Source organism: Charadrius vociferus, unplaced genomic scaffold (genome assembly GCF_000708025.1).
Source record: "Charadrius vociferus isolate BGI_N301 unplaced genomic scaffold, ASM70802v2 scaffold549, whole genome shotgun sequence".
In the NCBI taxonomy this organism is placed as follows: domain Eukaryota; kingdom Metazoa; phylum Chordata; class Aves; order Charadriiformes; family Charadriidae; genus Charadrius; species Charadrius vociferus.
This window is the reverse complement of record NW_009650103.1, coordinates 4943320-4959217: the sequence shown is the minus strand read 5'-3', so window position 1 is coordinate 4959217 and position 15898 is coordinate 4943320. Positions and strand designations below refer to the sequence as shown.

The 15898-nt window shown below is 39.5% G+C and overlaps 1 protein-coding gene across 3 annotated transcripts in view; it reads left to right on the top strand.

Moving 5' to 3' along the window:
- The first annotated feature begins 314 nt into the window (after window positions 1–314).
- MAPKAP1 (mitogen-activated protein kinase associated protein 1) overlaps window positions 315–15898 on the top strand; it is a 94715-nt gene continuing 79131 nt past the window's right edge. For all 3 annotated transcript variants that reach the window (XM_009892288.1, XM_009892289.1, XM_009892287.1), the window contains exons 1-3: window positions 315–573; window positions 4709–4798; window positions 9664–9812. In XM_009892288.1, coding sequence (XP_009890590.1) covers window positions 315–573; window positions 4709–4798; window positions 9664–9812 — 498 coding nt within the window. The remainder of the gene's footprint in view (window positions 574–4708; window positions 4799–9663; window positions 9813–15898) is intronic.

The following is a 15898-nucleotide window of genomic DNA, read 5'->3' as shown; positions in this document are numbered from 1 at the left end:
TGTTGTCTTGGGATACAGGTTTCAAACTGTCTTCCAAACCCGCTGTTCTTTAAGTGGATCTCAGCAAGCGGCGTAACTTAAGTAAACTGGAGCAGAATTAAAATAATTCACTGTGCAAAACTGAGTCAGTTAAATTTAACCGTCTTGAATCTGGGGTTTTGTGTTTGGTTTGGGGTTTTTTGGTTTTGTTTTGTTGTTGGTTTGTTGTGTTTTTTTTTCCTAAAATGCTCTGCACATTCTATTTCTAGGTACATGTGTCCATGGAAGAAGATGGAGAGAAGATAGTATAGTGTAGTGGTGGACTTGGGGACAGAATGGCTTTCCTGGACAACCCAACAATTATACTTGCTCATATTCGGCAGTCACACGTGACCAGTGATGACACAGGGATGTGTGAAATGGTCCTGATAGATCACGATGTCGACCTGGAGAAGTTTAATCCCTCGTCAGCATATGGGGACAGTGGTTCAGAAACACAGGGAAGCAACGGTGAGACTCAGGGCTATGTATATTCCCAATCAGTCGATATTACCTCAAGCTGGGACTTCGGAATCAGAAGACGATCAAATACAGGTAAGTGGTATTTGCAGCAAAGATAATGTCAGCCTTTTAAATTGAGTTTTTATTAGTCTGGCTTGCATGGACAAACCAGAGCATGGCTAGCTAGGGATCTGTCAAACTTTTCCTTTTGTAACGTCGAGACGCTTTTTATATAAGGACATGTAATGATTCAGTTATGCCAGTGTGCTGTCAACTGAGTTTTAATTGCTGTTTTACTTATTCATGTACAGAGGAACATTGAGGTAGTCAGTTTTATATATAAAAAAAAAATTAAATTGTAAAGACATCAAGTCTAAATCCAAAGTACATGAACAGTCTTTGATATTTCTATTGTTAATGTTTGGAGGGGTGTTAACTTTTGAACAGGATAGTTATTTTCTGAGAAGAATCTACCTAGTGAGGCATCGAATCTATTTGTTATAAAAGAGAGGAATGAAGTTTGATGTGAGCCAACGAAGTGAATGATTTGGCTGTATTTTGTCTTCTTAAGTTTTATTTCTGAGAACAACCTTGAGCTAGGATTTAAGTTACCAAATTAGGCAGTTTTAAAGGTGCACACCACTTCAAAATATGCTTTGTCAAGTTTGTCTTGACTGGGAGAAAGCTGTCCCATTTGTTGTTTCCTGTGAGGGATATTCAAACTTCTATGTATACCCGAGGAGTGCTATGAACAGAAGTTCTGTGATATAAAATATACATGACAATGTTGGTGTGGGATAGCCAATACCAATCTTCTTTTTTTTTTTTTTTTCTGTGTTACAGTATATATTTTTTTCAAACGATTTCTGAAGGTATTATAACACCACCTAGAGCTCAGAAAAAACATCTGTGCTCTACCTAACAAGTAAAATGTTGTGTGGTATTCAATATCTTGAAATACCTTTTGTAAATAAGAAGTTGGGCACTGCTCTCTTGTAATGGAGAGTCAGATTTGGAAATCAGCTGAGTATATAGCTGCAACTGACTTTAAGGCATGGTGAAAAGTTTGTTTGCCAGACTGCCTAGCGTTGTCCTTGAGGTCTTGCTTCGTTCAGTTGATGGTATAGTTTATGAGGAAGGAGAGGCGAAGCTTCAAGTGGTTTAGAATTGCTCCAAAAAATAGTCCTGAGGGATTCTTTCACCAAGTGAGTATTGATAGATACTGATAGAATAATAGAATTGATAGACTGGTAGAATAATCTCCACTTCAGTTATGGATTTCAGTTTCCAAGTGGTGGCATATTCTAAAATAATGGGTAGGACACTCAGTCCATTGGGGAGCCAGTTTTTTGCCTTTCTTCATCTGACATGTCTTTTATATTCCATTGTGTGTGCTGGTACCACCAGGAACCTAATGCAATTATCAGGGCAATTGGGCTATGATTTGAAACAGAGCAGGGTGGAAAAAAGCCTACAAAGAATGCAAGTTGATCAATACTAAACCCTTTTCAAAAATACTGGAAGAGGAATAAATTAAATAGAAAGTTAACTATTTTTAATATAAATACTTTTTGCATAGCACAAATACTTAGATATCTGAGTTCTTGATGGAAGGAAACAGGTACATGCATACATAGAACAAAGGGTTCATACATCTCATAACTACAAAACCTCATTAACTGTGAAATCTGCAACTTTTGCTTCTAAGATGGGCAAATGTAAGGACTTTCTTTTAATTTTTTTTTTTTAGGTATTCCATAACCACTTGAGTAGATTTAGCAGGAGCAGAAACACTTGTTAAAACGGTTTTTAGGTTTGGAAAGAGAAGATAGTATAGTTTTGTATATCAACAGGTCATGGTGGCAGACTTCTCTGACATATAAGCTCGTCTCTAGTCTCCTTGGGTTATGCCCTGCTAAATAGAAATAGTACAACAGAAAGTACCTTACCAGGAGCGTATCTTTTTCACAAATTGTCGAAATAACGCGTTGTTGTAGAATGCTCAACACATCTCTGTAGGACTACAGAAGTGTTGGTTATTGGGTAGTTCTCACGTGGGCATGCAAATTTGGAAATGGATTTTATGTGCATTCTAATATCAAAGCTTTCCCCTTCGCCCTGCGAGGGATGCGCAGTGGGCGAGACGCGTTAGTGTGCTGCACGTCACGGCTGGGGAGAGCACGGGGGCGGTCTCCACTGAATCCTTCCTCCTCTTCTGCAGGAGCTACATGGGTCATAGGTGATCTTTGGCTCTGGGCCGCATCTCCTCGCTGCCCCTTTCCGCCACAGCCAGAGGGGTTAAAAAAACCTAAAGCGGAGAGAGGTCTGTGCAAGGTGTTGGGTCTATGGGAGAGCAGCAAATGCTCCCAACCCTCATGGCTGGAAACAAAGGCTCATCTCGTTGCTGATAGTTAATCAAACAAGAACTACACGTGGTCAGTGACATTTTTCACATAGAAAGCTTTCAAACTAGCATGCTTCTTGTGAGAATGAACCTTAAATAATTCAGACTTCTAATAGGTACTGATAATTCCATCTAATTTGGAGTTGCTATAATACAGTCCCACAGTAAATGATCGTTTGTGATCAACTGTAGACAGAAGAATAGGATGGAGTGAGTGAAGATGGTGAGTGCACGTTAATATGTTTGTTTTGACAAGGGGTGAAAATATCAGATAGGATAAACTCATGCATTACTCTAATTTCTATTCTACATTTTTTCCTGTATCTGTTGTTTACATAAGAATCTAACATATTTTATGATGGCCCATTTGGGGAAAAAAGGATTTTGGAAAGAACTTTTGAGCTACGCTCTGGACAGCAACTGGAGAAAAAAAATGTTTTTCTCTTTCAGAATAAAACATCTGCATTGCCCCTTTTACCCAATATTTAAACTTATAAGCAGGGATACTCCTTTTCTTATTTCATTAAGGGTAAGATACATAGAGGTATTCAGGCACTAACCTCATGTTGACTTAAATGGAAAATAGGCATCACAGTCCCTGTTTGTGTTTGTACCGTAAACCGCTCGTTGCAGCTGTTAAACCGCAAAGTATTATTTTTTCATCAGTTCCCGGGTTAGGAGTTTTTATGGGGGCAAAAACCATTCACTTTTGTGTCCACAATTCAGTTCAAAGACTAAATGTAAAAGAATAATAATAGGAGAGAGAGAAAATATTTATTAACATCTTTTAGTTGGTGAAATGGCTCAGGGAACTCAAGTTGTATCTAAAAATTGTCAGAGTAATTTAGCATTTTAGAATCTCTTCTGCAAACCCATTTTAGTTAATGAATGATCTCAATACATCAAAATTGCTAATATATCCAGCAAATTGTTTCCTTCAGTGATCAACATTATTAGCCCTACTTTCCAGTCTAATCTGCTTTCTTATTTGGAGTGGACGCTTCATAACATCCCTTATTTCTTGTGGTGGTTGCCTTGGGTAGCTCCTGCCAGCTTTAGCTGACCATTTCCTGGGAGAGATCTTGCTGTCAACAAAAAGATAATTTAAGGTATTTTCTGGTACCCTGGTCTGCAAGTTCTTTGATATTATAACTATTTGAGGCTTTTTTTCAAACCGTATTTTGAAGGTGGAGTCAAAATATACGTAAAGAAATATTATATTCATTTTAAGATTTGACTAATGTTGTGAAGATACAAATCATTTATTTTACTACCTATAAACTGTTTCAGCACACTGAAGAAAAAGCTATGCTAATTTATATAGCTTTGACATTTTATAATTTTCATGATTTTTAGATAAAGGATTTTATATTTAAAACTTTAATAGTCTAGTCTGAGTTCATTTATCTTTAATTTTTGAAACGGGTAGAGTAATTCATAACAGTAATTTTATTCCTGTAATGTAATATTCACTTCAGTTCATTTGTGCATTAAAATTCCTTTAAGACCGTTATTAATGATTTATATAATGAAATGTCATATTAATCACAGAAGTTTTCACATTTTATTATTCTCTTCCATGTTAATACTATCTTTATGATCTCTATTAATGTTTTATATCCTCTAATTTCAATTATAAATCAAGAACATTTTCATGTTTTTGTTGGTATTTGCTTTTCAGGGGTGCCACCTTTAAAATTTTATGACTTTTTCCCCTACACATGCAGTATAAAACATCTTTATTCATATAAAGGTAGTTAATTATGTCTTTGTTTATAGTAAACTTTCATTGACAAACTTATAGTTATAATATTTCTTTTCAAGCTCAGAGACTAGAACGTCTGCGGAAAGAGAGACAAAATCAAATAAAATGCAAAAACGTTCAGTGGAAAGACAGAAATACTTCTTACTCAGGTAAAAATAAAAGATCTTCTATTTTCCTACTGTGGTTATTTGTACTTTTGGTGGTTACAACGTTTTCAGTTTGTAATTTTCACTTAAGCTTTCAAAGCGTAGAGGGAATTCTGATTATTGTATTTGCCAGCCATTCCCCAGTTACGTCTTTCCCATGGTTTATTGCTTGGGGTCGGCGTGCCACAGGCGTCTCGTTTGTTCTCAGCTGGGGCGTTCCATGTTGTTAATAAAGGCAAAGTAAAGAAAAAATGTTTAAAACCTCGTTTACCGGTCTGGACTAATTCGAGTGGCTGCTTTGGTTTTTGCAGTATAAGGTATTGCTGCAGCGTGCGTGCATTCTGCCGTCCTGTAGCTTCATTATCTTCTCCGGCTTCTATTGTCTGAGCGCGGGAGCGGCAGAGGCAGCGGAGCTCTGGGTGTTGCCGTGGGGTGCGTGAGGAGCAGGCCGTGGGGTGCGTGAGGAGCAGGCCGCGGGGTGCGTGAGGAGCAGGCCGGGCCTCTGCTCTGGGCAGGCGATGGGCAAGTGTCTGCCTTCAGAATGCAGGATCTTTATGGCCCTGCAGGTTAAGGCTTTCTGGCTGGTTCCAGTGTCATTTGGTGTACTGGATGGGACGAATAATTTTGTAGAGGTTACTTTTATAGAATACCTTTGTGGCTACTTTTCTAGATAAGGGGAAAAAATTCTTGAGAAATAATGTGTATATATGATCTACGTAAATGAAAGCATAACGAATGCTGCCCTAGCTTTTCCGTGGAAAAACTAGCATCACCGATTTCTCAAAAAATGTGCTATTCTTGTTTTTAATTATTATGTAATTAAGTATTTCTGACTGGATGGTCTACATAGTTTAAATTGTAATGTACGAAATGAAAAATCTGTCTCAATTCTCTTTATTTCATAGCTCAAGCTAGCATCCATTCCTGTTGCATTTGACACACATTCAAATGTATGCTCTGTCATGCTTCCTTCTTTCAAAATTACTGTATATCTTAATGAGGTCCCCGTGTAATCTTTTTTATCCAAAATCCTTGTATCTTCCTGGCTGTCATCTGCAGAACCTTCTCCAGCTCTATAATATCTTTTTTTTAGAGGAGTGAACAAAGCTGCTCACATGAGCAACACAGTTGCACTAATCCTTCGCACAGTGTTCAGCTATGTTTGATACCTCTGTTAATGCATTCTAAGATGCTTTTGCCTTTCTACTTCTGTAAGCAGAGTTGTAGGTTTTAAAGTTTAATCTACCGTAACCTCCAACCCTCATTGCTCAATATTTTATAGCATTTGACCAATGATGATGCAATTCCCTTTTTCTTCTTTATCCCTAACTGTATACCGCCAGGTATTTCTTTACACTGCGTTGCGCTCAGAATCCAGTTTCCTGCTGTGTCTGTGCTGTTTGTGTCGTCTTATTCATGTGGGCTCCACCATGACATTTAGTTCCTTTTATGTGCTGCCCTGAAGACAGACCAGCAGCGACGGAGGTGTTCCCCTCTGCAAGAGTGTGCTGGGGCTGCAGGCAAATAGATTATCTGCTGCAGAACAAATTTAAATAAAAAAATAAATTCCATTAAAACTCCAGGCACTCGGTATCTCCCTTTATTGGCAGAGCTGGTTTCCTCCTCTCCTTAGTCGCTGAGATGCTGCACGTTTCTCACTTACTGACATGAAGAACAACACAGCAGGAAGAGGCCAGGAAAAAGAGGAGCCCTGAGGGGTATCCGCTGTATCTTCCTCATCGTCAGGATAGTGTGTGTATGAGACTTTGTCTGTTCTATTCCGTGAGTGTGGCATTAGTGGAAAATGCGTATGAAGGCAGTAACAGCAGTGATAGCTGTTCTCAGATGGGGGAATTTGGCTGCCCTCTTCTGACTGTTTATCTGAGCTCTAGACAAAGTCGAGCCCCCGGTTGACACCACGTGCAATGGGAAAGGATGTGGGAAAGTTGCTGTTTTGCCGGTGTTAGAGTCTGATGGCACCACCTCCCGAGACCCCTTGTCGCAGAGAGGCCTTGCTGTAGAGAGAAACTCTTACAAGCGTTGCAGCTGTCCTCCACGTGGATATGTAGTCGTAATTTGCGCCATTTAGCAATTGAGTATTTTTTGTGATTCCCAATTTTTAATTACTCTGTGCAGAAACAAAAGTACTCTAACCATGATAAAGGGAAGTGACAGACAAGTAATTATGTGTATGGTAATGAGAAGAAAAAAAAAAAAGAATATTTTTTACTAGTCATCCATTTGCCTGCTGCCATGAGCCAAGCGGTTTGCTTTGTCGGGAATGAGTTTGAAAGATAAGGTGGTGGTAGTGTATGGACTTGAAAAAGAAAATCTCCATGCATTTGGAGTTGGTTAGTGGATTAACGAACACAAAGATGCTCCAAGGGTAGTTGGCTGCCTGGAAATAAAGTGTAACATGTTGGATTTTTGTTCTGCTGTGCCACCAGTTCACATCGGTGCATCTGGTTGTTTTTTTTTTTTTTTTTTCAGTAAAATGCAAAGAACGTTTCAGCTTTATGCATCGTAGAGATCAAATTATGTTAGTTAAAGTCTGTGGGTCCTATAAACCAAATATGGATATACATACAAAAGGTTACACCTTTTCATAAAATACTAGGTAGTTTTAGATAAAAGCAAGAAATAAGGCATTGTATTTACATCTTATGTTCATTCATGTCACAGCATATAAAATGTAAATTAACAATATATCAAGGGAATCTTTCAAAAGATTCAGCCCATATAGAACAGCTTGTATAGTTAAAAAAATCACGAGAGCTGAAAACTACATATACTATAGACTAACAGCAAAACTTGGTTTTAATTAAGAATTAAAAAATATGCAATTAAAGCTAGTTTAATGTAAAAATATGAGCTGTTTTTTTCCCTGAAATAAATTTGAGAATTTAATTTATTTTTTAAAAATATTTTTCATTGGAACTCTCACAGCCCAAGGAATTATTTGACAAAATGCTGAATGGAAGATGGTAGTTTTTCAGAGATCTCATCTTTCTTCTAGCTTTTGCAGAAATCTTTCAAAGTTTTTGGGCTCTTCTTCCTAAACAAGTTGAATTTTTTGAAATGATGAAGTTTTCTGGGAAAGGAAAACTGTATCTCAGCCAGCTGAATTTACAGTCTTTTAGAATGTACCGTTATTTAAACTCTTCAGTCATGTGAGATTTTTGACTTGAGTAAAAGCTATGAGAAACTCAAAGCAAAACAGATGTCGCACTAATGAACGCAGAGAATTCTTGAGATCCTCTTTTTGCACATCCCAACAAAGGAAACAATAAACAAATCGTCTTAACATTTCCCTAGAGACACTACTTGGAGATAAAAGACTTGCTTTTTCACTTGAACCAGTAAAATCATTATACTGGATTCCAAAGTACAGAGGTGTGGTGGGTTTTTTTTTTCCCAAATGCCCAGGAAATACCAGTTAAGGGTAATATTCTAGCATAATTGTAATTGAGGTTATTTAAAAAAAAAAAAAAACAGAGATAAGATTGTTACAAAAAACAGAATTCCTAATGGAGTTTAAGTTGCCACATTTAAAAAGGATTTAATCAAGCTTTTTTGGTTAATCGCAGCCTCTCACAAGACTGTTGGGTATCTCTTAGTGCCAGTATTTAGCACTTTTGCCAACTGTCTGCATTTTCAGGCAATCTGCTGATAAAAATAAACTGAGCTTTTGACTAGTTATAATTTGTCAAGTTTTAATTTCATGTTTTAAGAAATTAACCAGCTCCCTGCGGATCAAGTCCCAAGTCATTCTGCCTTAGGAGCAGGTTCATCTCCCTGGAGGAGCAACACATAAATCTTTGAGATGTGAGAGAATCCAAACGTGGGAGCACAGAGCAGAGTTGGTCCGGGAGAGCTGGTGTTGGTTCTCAGGTAGTGATTGATGGAGTTTGGGGGTACTTGGTTCCTAGAGCAGATGTGGAAAAAACTTGTCCAGATTCAGTCACAGTTTCTTGCAGATGAGACCAATTGGTACTAATATGCTAAAACACCCCAGGCTCTGTCCTGATTTTGTCGTGTCCTTATAAGAAGCCCTAATTTTTAAGGTTTTTTAAGTATGCCTGTAAATTTTGAGTTAAACCATTGCTGGAAATTCAGCTCTTCATCTAAAAAGAGCTTGCTTGTCTGAAGCTTTTACGAAGCCTTCACAGACCACACAAAAAACTCATTAACTCTGGTCACCTTTGTTTTTAGAAAGCTTTTTTTTTTATTGTCCAGACTGTTTATCTGGAATGGTGTTTTCTAGTTTACCTTTTTTTTTTTTTTGAGGGCAGACCGTATCCAGTCTACCATGAGAAATAAAATCCAAAGAAATGATTTTTTTTGGATCAGATGTAGTCCCAAGCCTACTGCTGGCAGCATAGTGACATTGTAATATTGTAATGGGGTAGTGTAATATTGTTCTGTAATATAGCATAATATCGCGTGTTACAAGCTCAGCTTGAAATGCTTGTGCATGTCGTATTGTAGATGTGTCAACAGTTCTTTTGCAGAGGATTTACTGTTCATTTAGAAAAAGGTAGGCAAGCAGAAAGACCAGGAATGGGTAATTCTCTCTTTGAATCTTGATTTTTATCTTGACTCAAGTGGATCTTTTAGTGATCAGTTCCATTCTCTGTATCGGAAAAATTCATCTTTTATTCACCCTAAGCAGTAGCATCATTCAAACTTATTATATTTTCATATCTTTGGGCTATGAAAGAGTGGTGGTATGTTCTGCCCTGCTAAAGCATTTGTTGTTCTATGTATTTGATCTTGTTCTCCCTCTTACATTGTTATCTTTCTGTGGTAAAGAGTAGTCTCTGGACATCCTCTAGTACAACTACTGTCCTCTCTTTTCTGATCTACAGCAGAGGAGCTGAGCTCACTATTTGAAAAAAAGAATTTCAGAGTAAAATCTCCGTCTTCTGGGAAGCAGTCAATACTGTCTGTGCGACTTGAACAGTGTCCGCTGCAGCTGAATAACCCCTTCAATGAGTACTCAAAATTTGACGGCAAGGTAAGTGGACCAGATGTTTTTCTCTCATATCCAGGTGGTCCCTGACCTGAAGCTGATAGGCTGTTCTCGCGTCCATTTACTTGTTCAGGCTTTAATTGGACTTCACAGTAGGCCATCAGTTACTTTAAAGTGGTTATCTAGAAACATGCTTTGCTCAGTCCTGAATACGGGTTCCAGGTTCAGTAGAACCGTTTCTCCCGTTGTCATTCCAAAATTCTGCCTTACCATTAGGCTTACCTTACCTTGCTCTCTTCTTCTCCAGCAGGTTGCTTAGGTAAACATTTAGTGTGGCAGAGTCCTAGGACATCTGTCTGCACAGTTGATGGTGAGACCCTTTGTAGACATGATTGCTTATTTGGCATTTAAAAAAAAAACCCAACCTGTTCTGTCTAGCCACATCGCAGCATTTGCTGAATCGTCCATGATTTATACTGTCTTTATCCTCAAAATGCTCCCATGAGAGTGGGAAAAGCCACTATCTGTTTTGGGGGTGGGAAACTGAAGCATCAACGGGTCAATATCTGGGGCAAAAAGAGGACTAAACGAGGTAGTGCTGGGCAAGTACTCATTTATGTAATCCATGGAGGACGTTCACTACAAACCTGGTAGGTCAAATTCATTCCTGACTGCGTTAATTTTAAGAGCTTGCATTTGATATTACTCAGAATTGTGGATAACTCTTTCCTTGTATGCAGTGTAGTTACTCTGTATTGTCAGGTACTTTTCTCTGTCATAAACCCTGGAAACTGAATATAAACATTGGCGTGATGGATCAGTGTCATATTGTTCCAAAACAATTATAAATACTGCACGGATCTGTTTTCTGCTGGATTTGTTTGTGGAGTCTCCTGTGGGAGTATGAAGTTTGAGCTTCATTACCGTTGTGATGGAAGAATTTCATATTCTGTTAAGTGTTCTTAAAGTGGAAAGTCAGATACGTAATTCCATGAGCATATCTAGAAGTATTTAGAATAGTTGTGAAATGGTAACTTTTAAACTCTGAAGTCCATGTAGCAAAAGCTGCCTCTACTGTTATTTTATACTTACTAGTGTGTAGTAATTAGTGCTAACTCAGTTTTTCAGAATTTCTGGCCTCAGTAATAAATGATAGCAGTGCTTTCACCAAGATGCCTTTTTCCTAAACTCAAAGCTTGCTGTTCTTATGTCGTGACGTTTCAGTTTAGCAAACATTTAAATGTAGTTCCAACAGTCATGCACAGAGGAAGTAAAAATAAAATAAATACTTCTTTATTAAAAGAAATTTATTGTAGTTCAGTGGTGTCCCAGTCTCATGATTTGGGCTACCTGCTAGAATTTTTCCTCAGGAACTTGGGGAACTTAATCATGTTCCCTTCCCGCTTTCATAATCCAAACTACTTCTTACTGTATTAATAGGAATTATAGTTGACTGTAATGAGCATCTTAATTTTCTATTTAAAAGTCTGATATATTTAGCAGGTGTTTGGTCCATTTGAAGGAAACTGTTCTTTTCATAATAGTTTGAGAGAGTAATGAACTACCTCGATGTGGCTCAATTGTGATTTGTAGAGTATGACATGAATCAACTTGGTTGTGATCTAGAAATCAAAATACCTTTTTAACTCCCAAAAATAACTCGATTGGCATTTTGTTAGAATATAATCTCACTATATTAATTTTAACAGCATTGTTTACATTACTCTGGTAAGTTTGTCAATAGTATGCTTACGAAATTTATTTTCTATAATTCTGTATGTGTTGTCCATTTTTTAAATACCTACTTTGACCATCTGAGATATAGAAGAAGCATTATAGTGCAGGAGTTACTTATTTTATTTACTTCAGTTTTGTTGTATTTTCAGACAGTAATGTAAATCGAAAACCATCCAGCTTTTTAAAATTCTTTTTAATGAAATATCATAGGTCTCGTATTTATTTTTATTGATAATAGATGAGCAGTATTTTTCACATAAATACAATTCTTTCGGGGAATAGTGCATGACTTATTTACATAATTAACAGAGCCGCATATCTCTTGGGGAAATAGTACATAATTGGGGAGAGGCAGGGGGGATGAGGAGGGGCTGGGGGCCTAATTAAACATGTCTTAAAAAAACCCTACTTAATTATGTATTTACTCAAGGGATCGCAGTGGCTCTGAAATCTTTAAGATTATAACTAGGCCTTTGGTTTGTGTCTATATATATATATTTGAGTTTTGTACCACAGATTTTCACCTTGTTGAATAACAGGCGCGTGGTGGTTCGCTGGCGAAGCGTGAGGAGAGCTTCGACTCGCTGCGTGGAAGCTCTTTGTTCGTGAGTGTACTCACCCGAACTGCTTCCCCGATGGTTGCAGCTTGCCACTGGGTCAGCTCCCTAACTGGCCTGAAATCACATAAACCCGTTCTCTTGGGGGTCCTTCCCGCCCCCTCCCTCCCTTCTTGTATTGTTTTAAACTAATCAGTTAAGAATAAGAAAACATTGCATGCTTACATCTTGCAGGTGTTTTCTGCCAGATTTAGTGGCTTTTTCATAACCACTTCTGCAATTTTATGAAACAATAAAATTTTAAAGCACTCTTAATTTCTTCTTGTTCTGATCAGTTCATTAATTATCAAAATAGTAGAGAATATGTCTTGTGAAACGCGACTACAATGGGAGCATTCTAATCAGCTCGAGAAGTCGGGTGATTCTGGCCGCACACCTTCACAGGACAGACCTGTGGATTTCGCGTACCTTGTAAAAGTTCGGCTCTTAACAAAGGACACGCACGCAGTAACTGCTCTGGGCTGTATCTTCAAGTTTTTCCTCAATATAGTTCAAGTAAACCGAACCTCTGCGTCTGTCAGCGTGGTTTGTAAATCACGGGGGTAGTACATGTTGGTTAATAAATCCTGAGAAGTCTTGCTAAGGGTATTGTATGAAAAGAAGCCCTTAGTTATTTATAATTACTTCAGTTGTCATTTGTACAGAAAATTACATGAAAGCTTAAGAAATCAGTGGCAAACTGATTTCCTTTATCTGCATGCAAATGAAATCATCATCCATTTTATAGATAAATTCAGGTATATTTCTGTTTACAGAATTTAGAAAATCAAATTCTGATGGCTTATTGTTCCAACCTGCTGACTGTTGGTACAGTTGGGAAAATAAACCTGACCGTCAGACGGACTGGAAAGGCACCGGCGGGTACCGCACATGAAACGCGGGAGCGCTGGAGTGGCTCCTTTCAGCACCGCAGCTGGGAGGTTCACAGCATCCAGTTTACCTGCCTGCTTTCATTAATTGCTTTAAAAGCGCGCGTTCTCTTTTCATTCTGTAGAAATTCAGAATATTTCTTTTCAAATCACAAGTGTAACTTGCATGAGTTGCGGGAAAGCATGGCAATAAGTTTCCTCTGAGATACTAACCTTAAAGAATACTGATTTAGAACAGTATTAGTGTCAGAGCTATTCAGCAGCGTGACCATCCCCGCTAGTAAAAAAAAAATTGTTACTGAGATGTATTTAGTTACTGGAATAGAGGAGAATCATGCCAGAATCAAACGTTCAGCTTTGTAGGAACTGCATACTGAACACGTAACTCCTGAGGCCTCTGTTTACGTTCCCCGTGAAATCCGCTCTGAGGCCAGCCCACAGCCGGTTTTCTTCCAAGTCTCTGCTACCTTTAAGAAATGTTAATCACTAAAATATCTTGTCAGTTCAATCTTGACACACCTGCCACCAAACGGCCGCTCCTACATCCCCAGAAGAATGTTCGCAAACACAGAAGTGTTACAGGACAGTCAAACAAGAGATGCTAAAGACATGCAAAATACTCAGAGAAGAAGGTTGGAAAACCACAATCAAACTGTAAGGAAGGGATCGTTCGGCTCTGGAATGTGCTTGAGTTACAAGGCCAGAACCCGTTCCCGCATGCAGACTAGAGGTTTCTCAAGGTATTTTTATTTCTATTTTCATGACTACTAGTTGAAAATGAAGACCTAAGGCAGTCTGGCTTTTCTGACCCCATAGCGGGTTTGTGGGCTTACTTGACTACTGGAGATAATTTAAATAAAAACAAGTCAAGGGGATTTTTAGCTGGACAGATGCTAACGATGCTGTTGTGAGGAGTGGTACCTCAGTATAGTGTTACAAGGTTTCTTGTGGCTAATTTTGGTAAATGGTTAAAAACCAACAATTTCTCTTGTAGCAACTGTTTTTAAAATGATGCTGTAGAAAGCATGGGGGAAGGGATAATTCATGAGTGCTAATTGCTTGGCTGTTAATTTTCATAAGTGTTGATAGAAGCAGTTCCTTAAATTAAACTTTGTTTAAAATGTATCAGGGGAAATATTCCACAATGTCGGGCCTGAAGTGAAAATTAATATGAATGCTGTGGCAATTAACACGTACTGGTTAATAGCTTTTAGCAGCATTTTGGGATGATAGTCCTTAAATACATTTTTGCATGCTGCTCTTGTTTCAGTCTTGTTTGCCCGTACGTCTGGATAATCATGAACAAATGTTTTCCACAGTCTCCAGTATTAAATAGCTTTACTCAAAGAAAGTAGATAAAGAACTTAAGAAAGAAGCAATGCTGCTGTAATTAATATGGAAAATGTCTAAAATAATTAATCCAGGATTAAAATCTCAGTATTGAGGGGGGGAAAAAAAAGCATTTTTTTCTTTAAATGTTTTGCCTCTAAGCTGAGCAGAATGATCCTCATCTGAATCCTGAATAAGTTTGCATAGTTGATTTGGGGGGTTTTTTTTAAGCATTTGCTTATTCTGACAGTTTTAGTGGTTTACATACCACCTGCACTCTACTGGAAGAGTTGAAATAAAGATTTTCATCGTGGTGTCATTTATGTTATATAGCACATAAGTTAACATAAAGTTTGTGGAACGGCCGCTCAGTGTTGTGCGGGGAAGCCTCCTGCTGTCGCGGTACGGACAGCCACGGCACCGGCCAAGCGGCGCTGCGCTGGGGCAGAGCCAGCGGCGCTGAGCCCTCCTGCGGCCTCGGCAGCGCGGCAGTCTTGTTTTGCTGAAGGGGAAGCGTTCCTTTCCCCTGGCCTTTGTCGGCATTGCCCTTTGCTGTGGAGCCAGCCCTGGTGGGAGACGCTGGAGAGCGGGCAGCGCTGTGGCTGCTCCGCTTTCGGCCTTTGGCCATTGGGGCTGTGCCTGTCCCAGCCCTGGTGGCCCATACGGGCGTTTCGGCATGGCCCACCTGCCTCCTGCGCAGCCGCGCGCCGTGGAGGACGCCGCACGAAGCCGGGGTGCCGGGGGAGGGAGCAGCCTCGGGACAGGTCCCCGCACACAGCGGGGGCTGCGGCGCTCTCAGCCCCCCTCGGAGCCCACGTGCCGTTCTGCAGCGCCAGAAACACGGCGTGGTGCTGTGCTTTCCCTGTGGTGTCCGGCAGCTCCCGGTAAAAGTTCTCACCCAGTCAGGAGAACTTGGGAGAGAAATCTCCATAATCCTGAGACTCTCTCGGCATCGGCCGTGCGCGTTGCCCCTGACGAAGGGTTTCAGAACTCCTTAGGTGGAGCGTCACGTACAGAGGGCGAGTCCGGTAATGCCTTTGTTAGGATGAAGATTCTTAACTGAAAAATTGCCACTTTCTAAAATAAATTTTCTTTCATAATAGGTGATTAACACGAGTCGTGCTAATAGCGGAGTTGTATTTAAATAAAACCCCCCGGTATTATGAATGCCTGGTTTGTTCTTTGCTGTGTCGAAGCTGTAACGATTTTGACGACTAATCGGCACACTCAACTGTTCCTCTGCGCCTGCGGATTCGGTGGGGTTTGCTGGGGAGAGGGCAGCCCCGCGAGGGACCCCTTACATGCTGTGACGGAGGTTAGAGCACAGCAGTCCTTGGGTTTCCATACAGTGGGTAAAATACATTAGGCTTGACTGTGGCTTAACTTAAAATACTTCAAAATGTTGTTATTTCATACAGAAAAGCCATTTACAATGAGATAAGGAAGCACCTCGTGATGGTGTCGGAATGCTTATTTTAAGTAACTGGAAGCACAGACAGAAAATTCCTGTGAGTTCTGTGGTGGGAACAGTCACTGGCAGAATCTGCTTTGCGTAGGTCCCGCGGGGACGGCGGTGCGG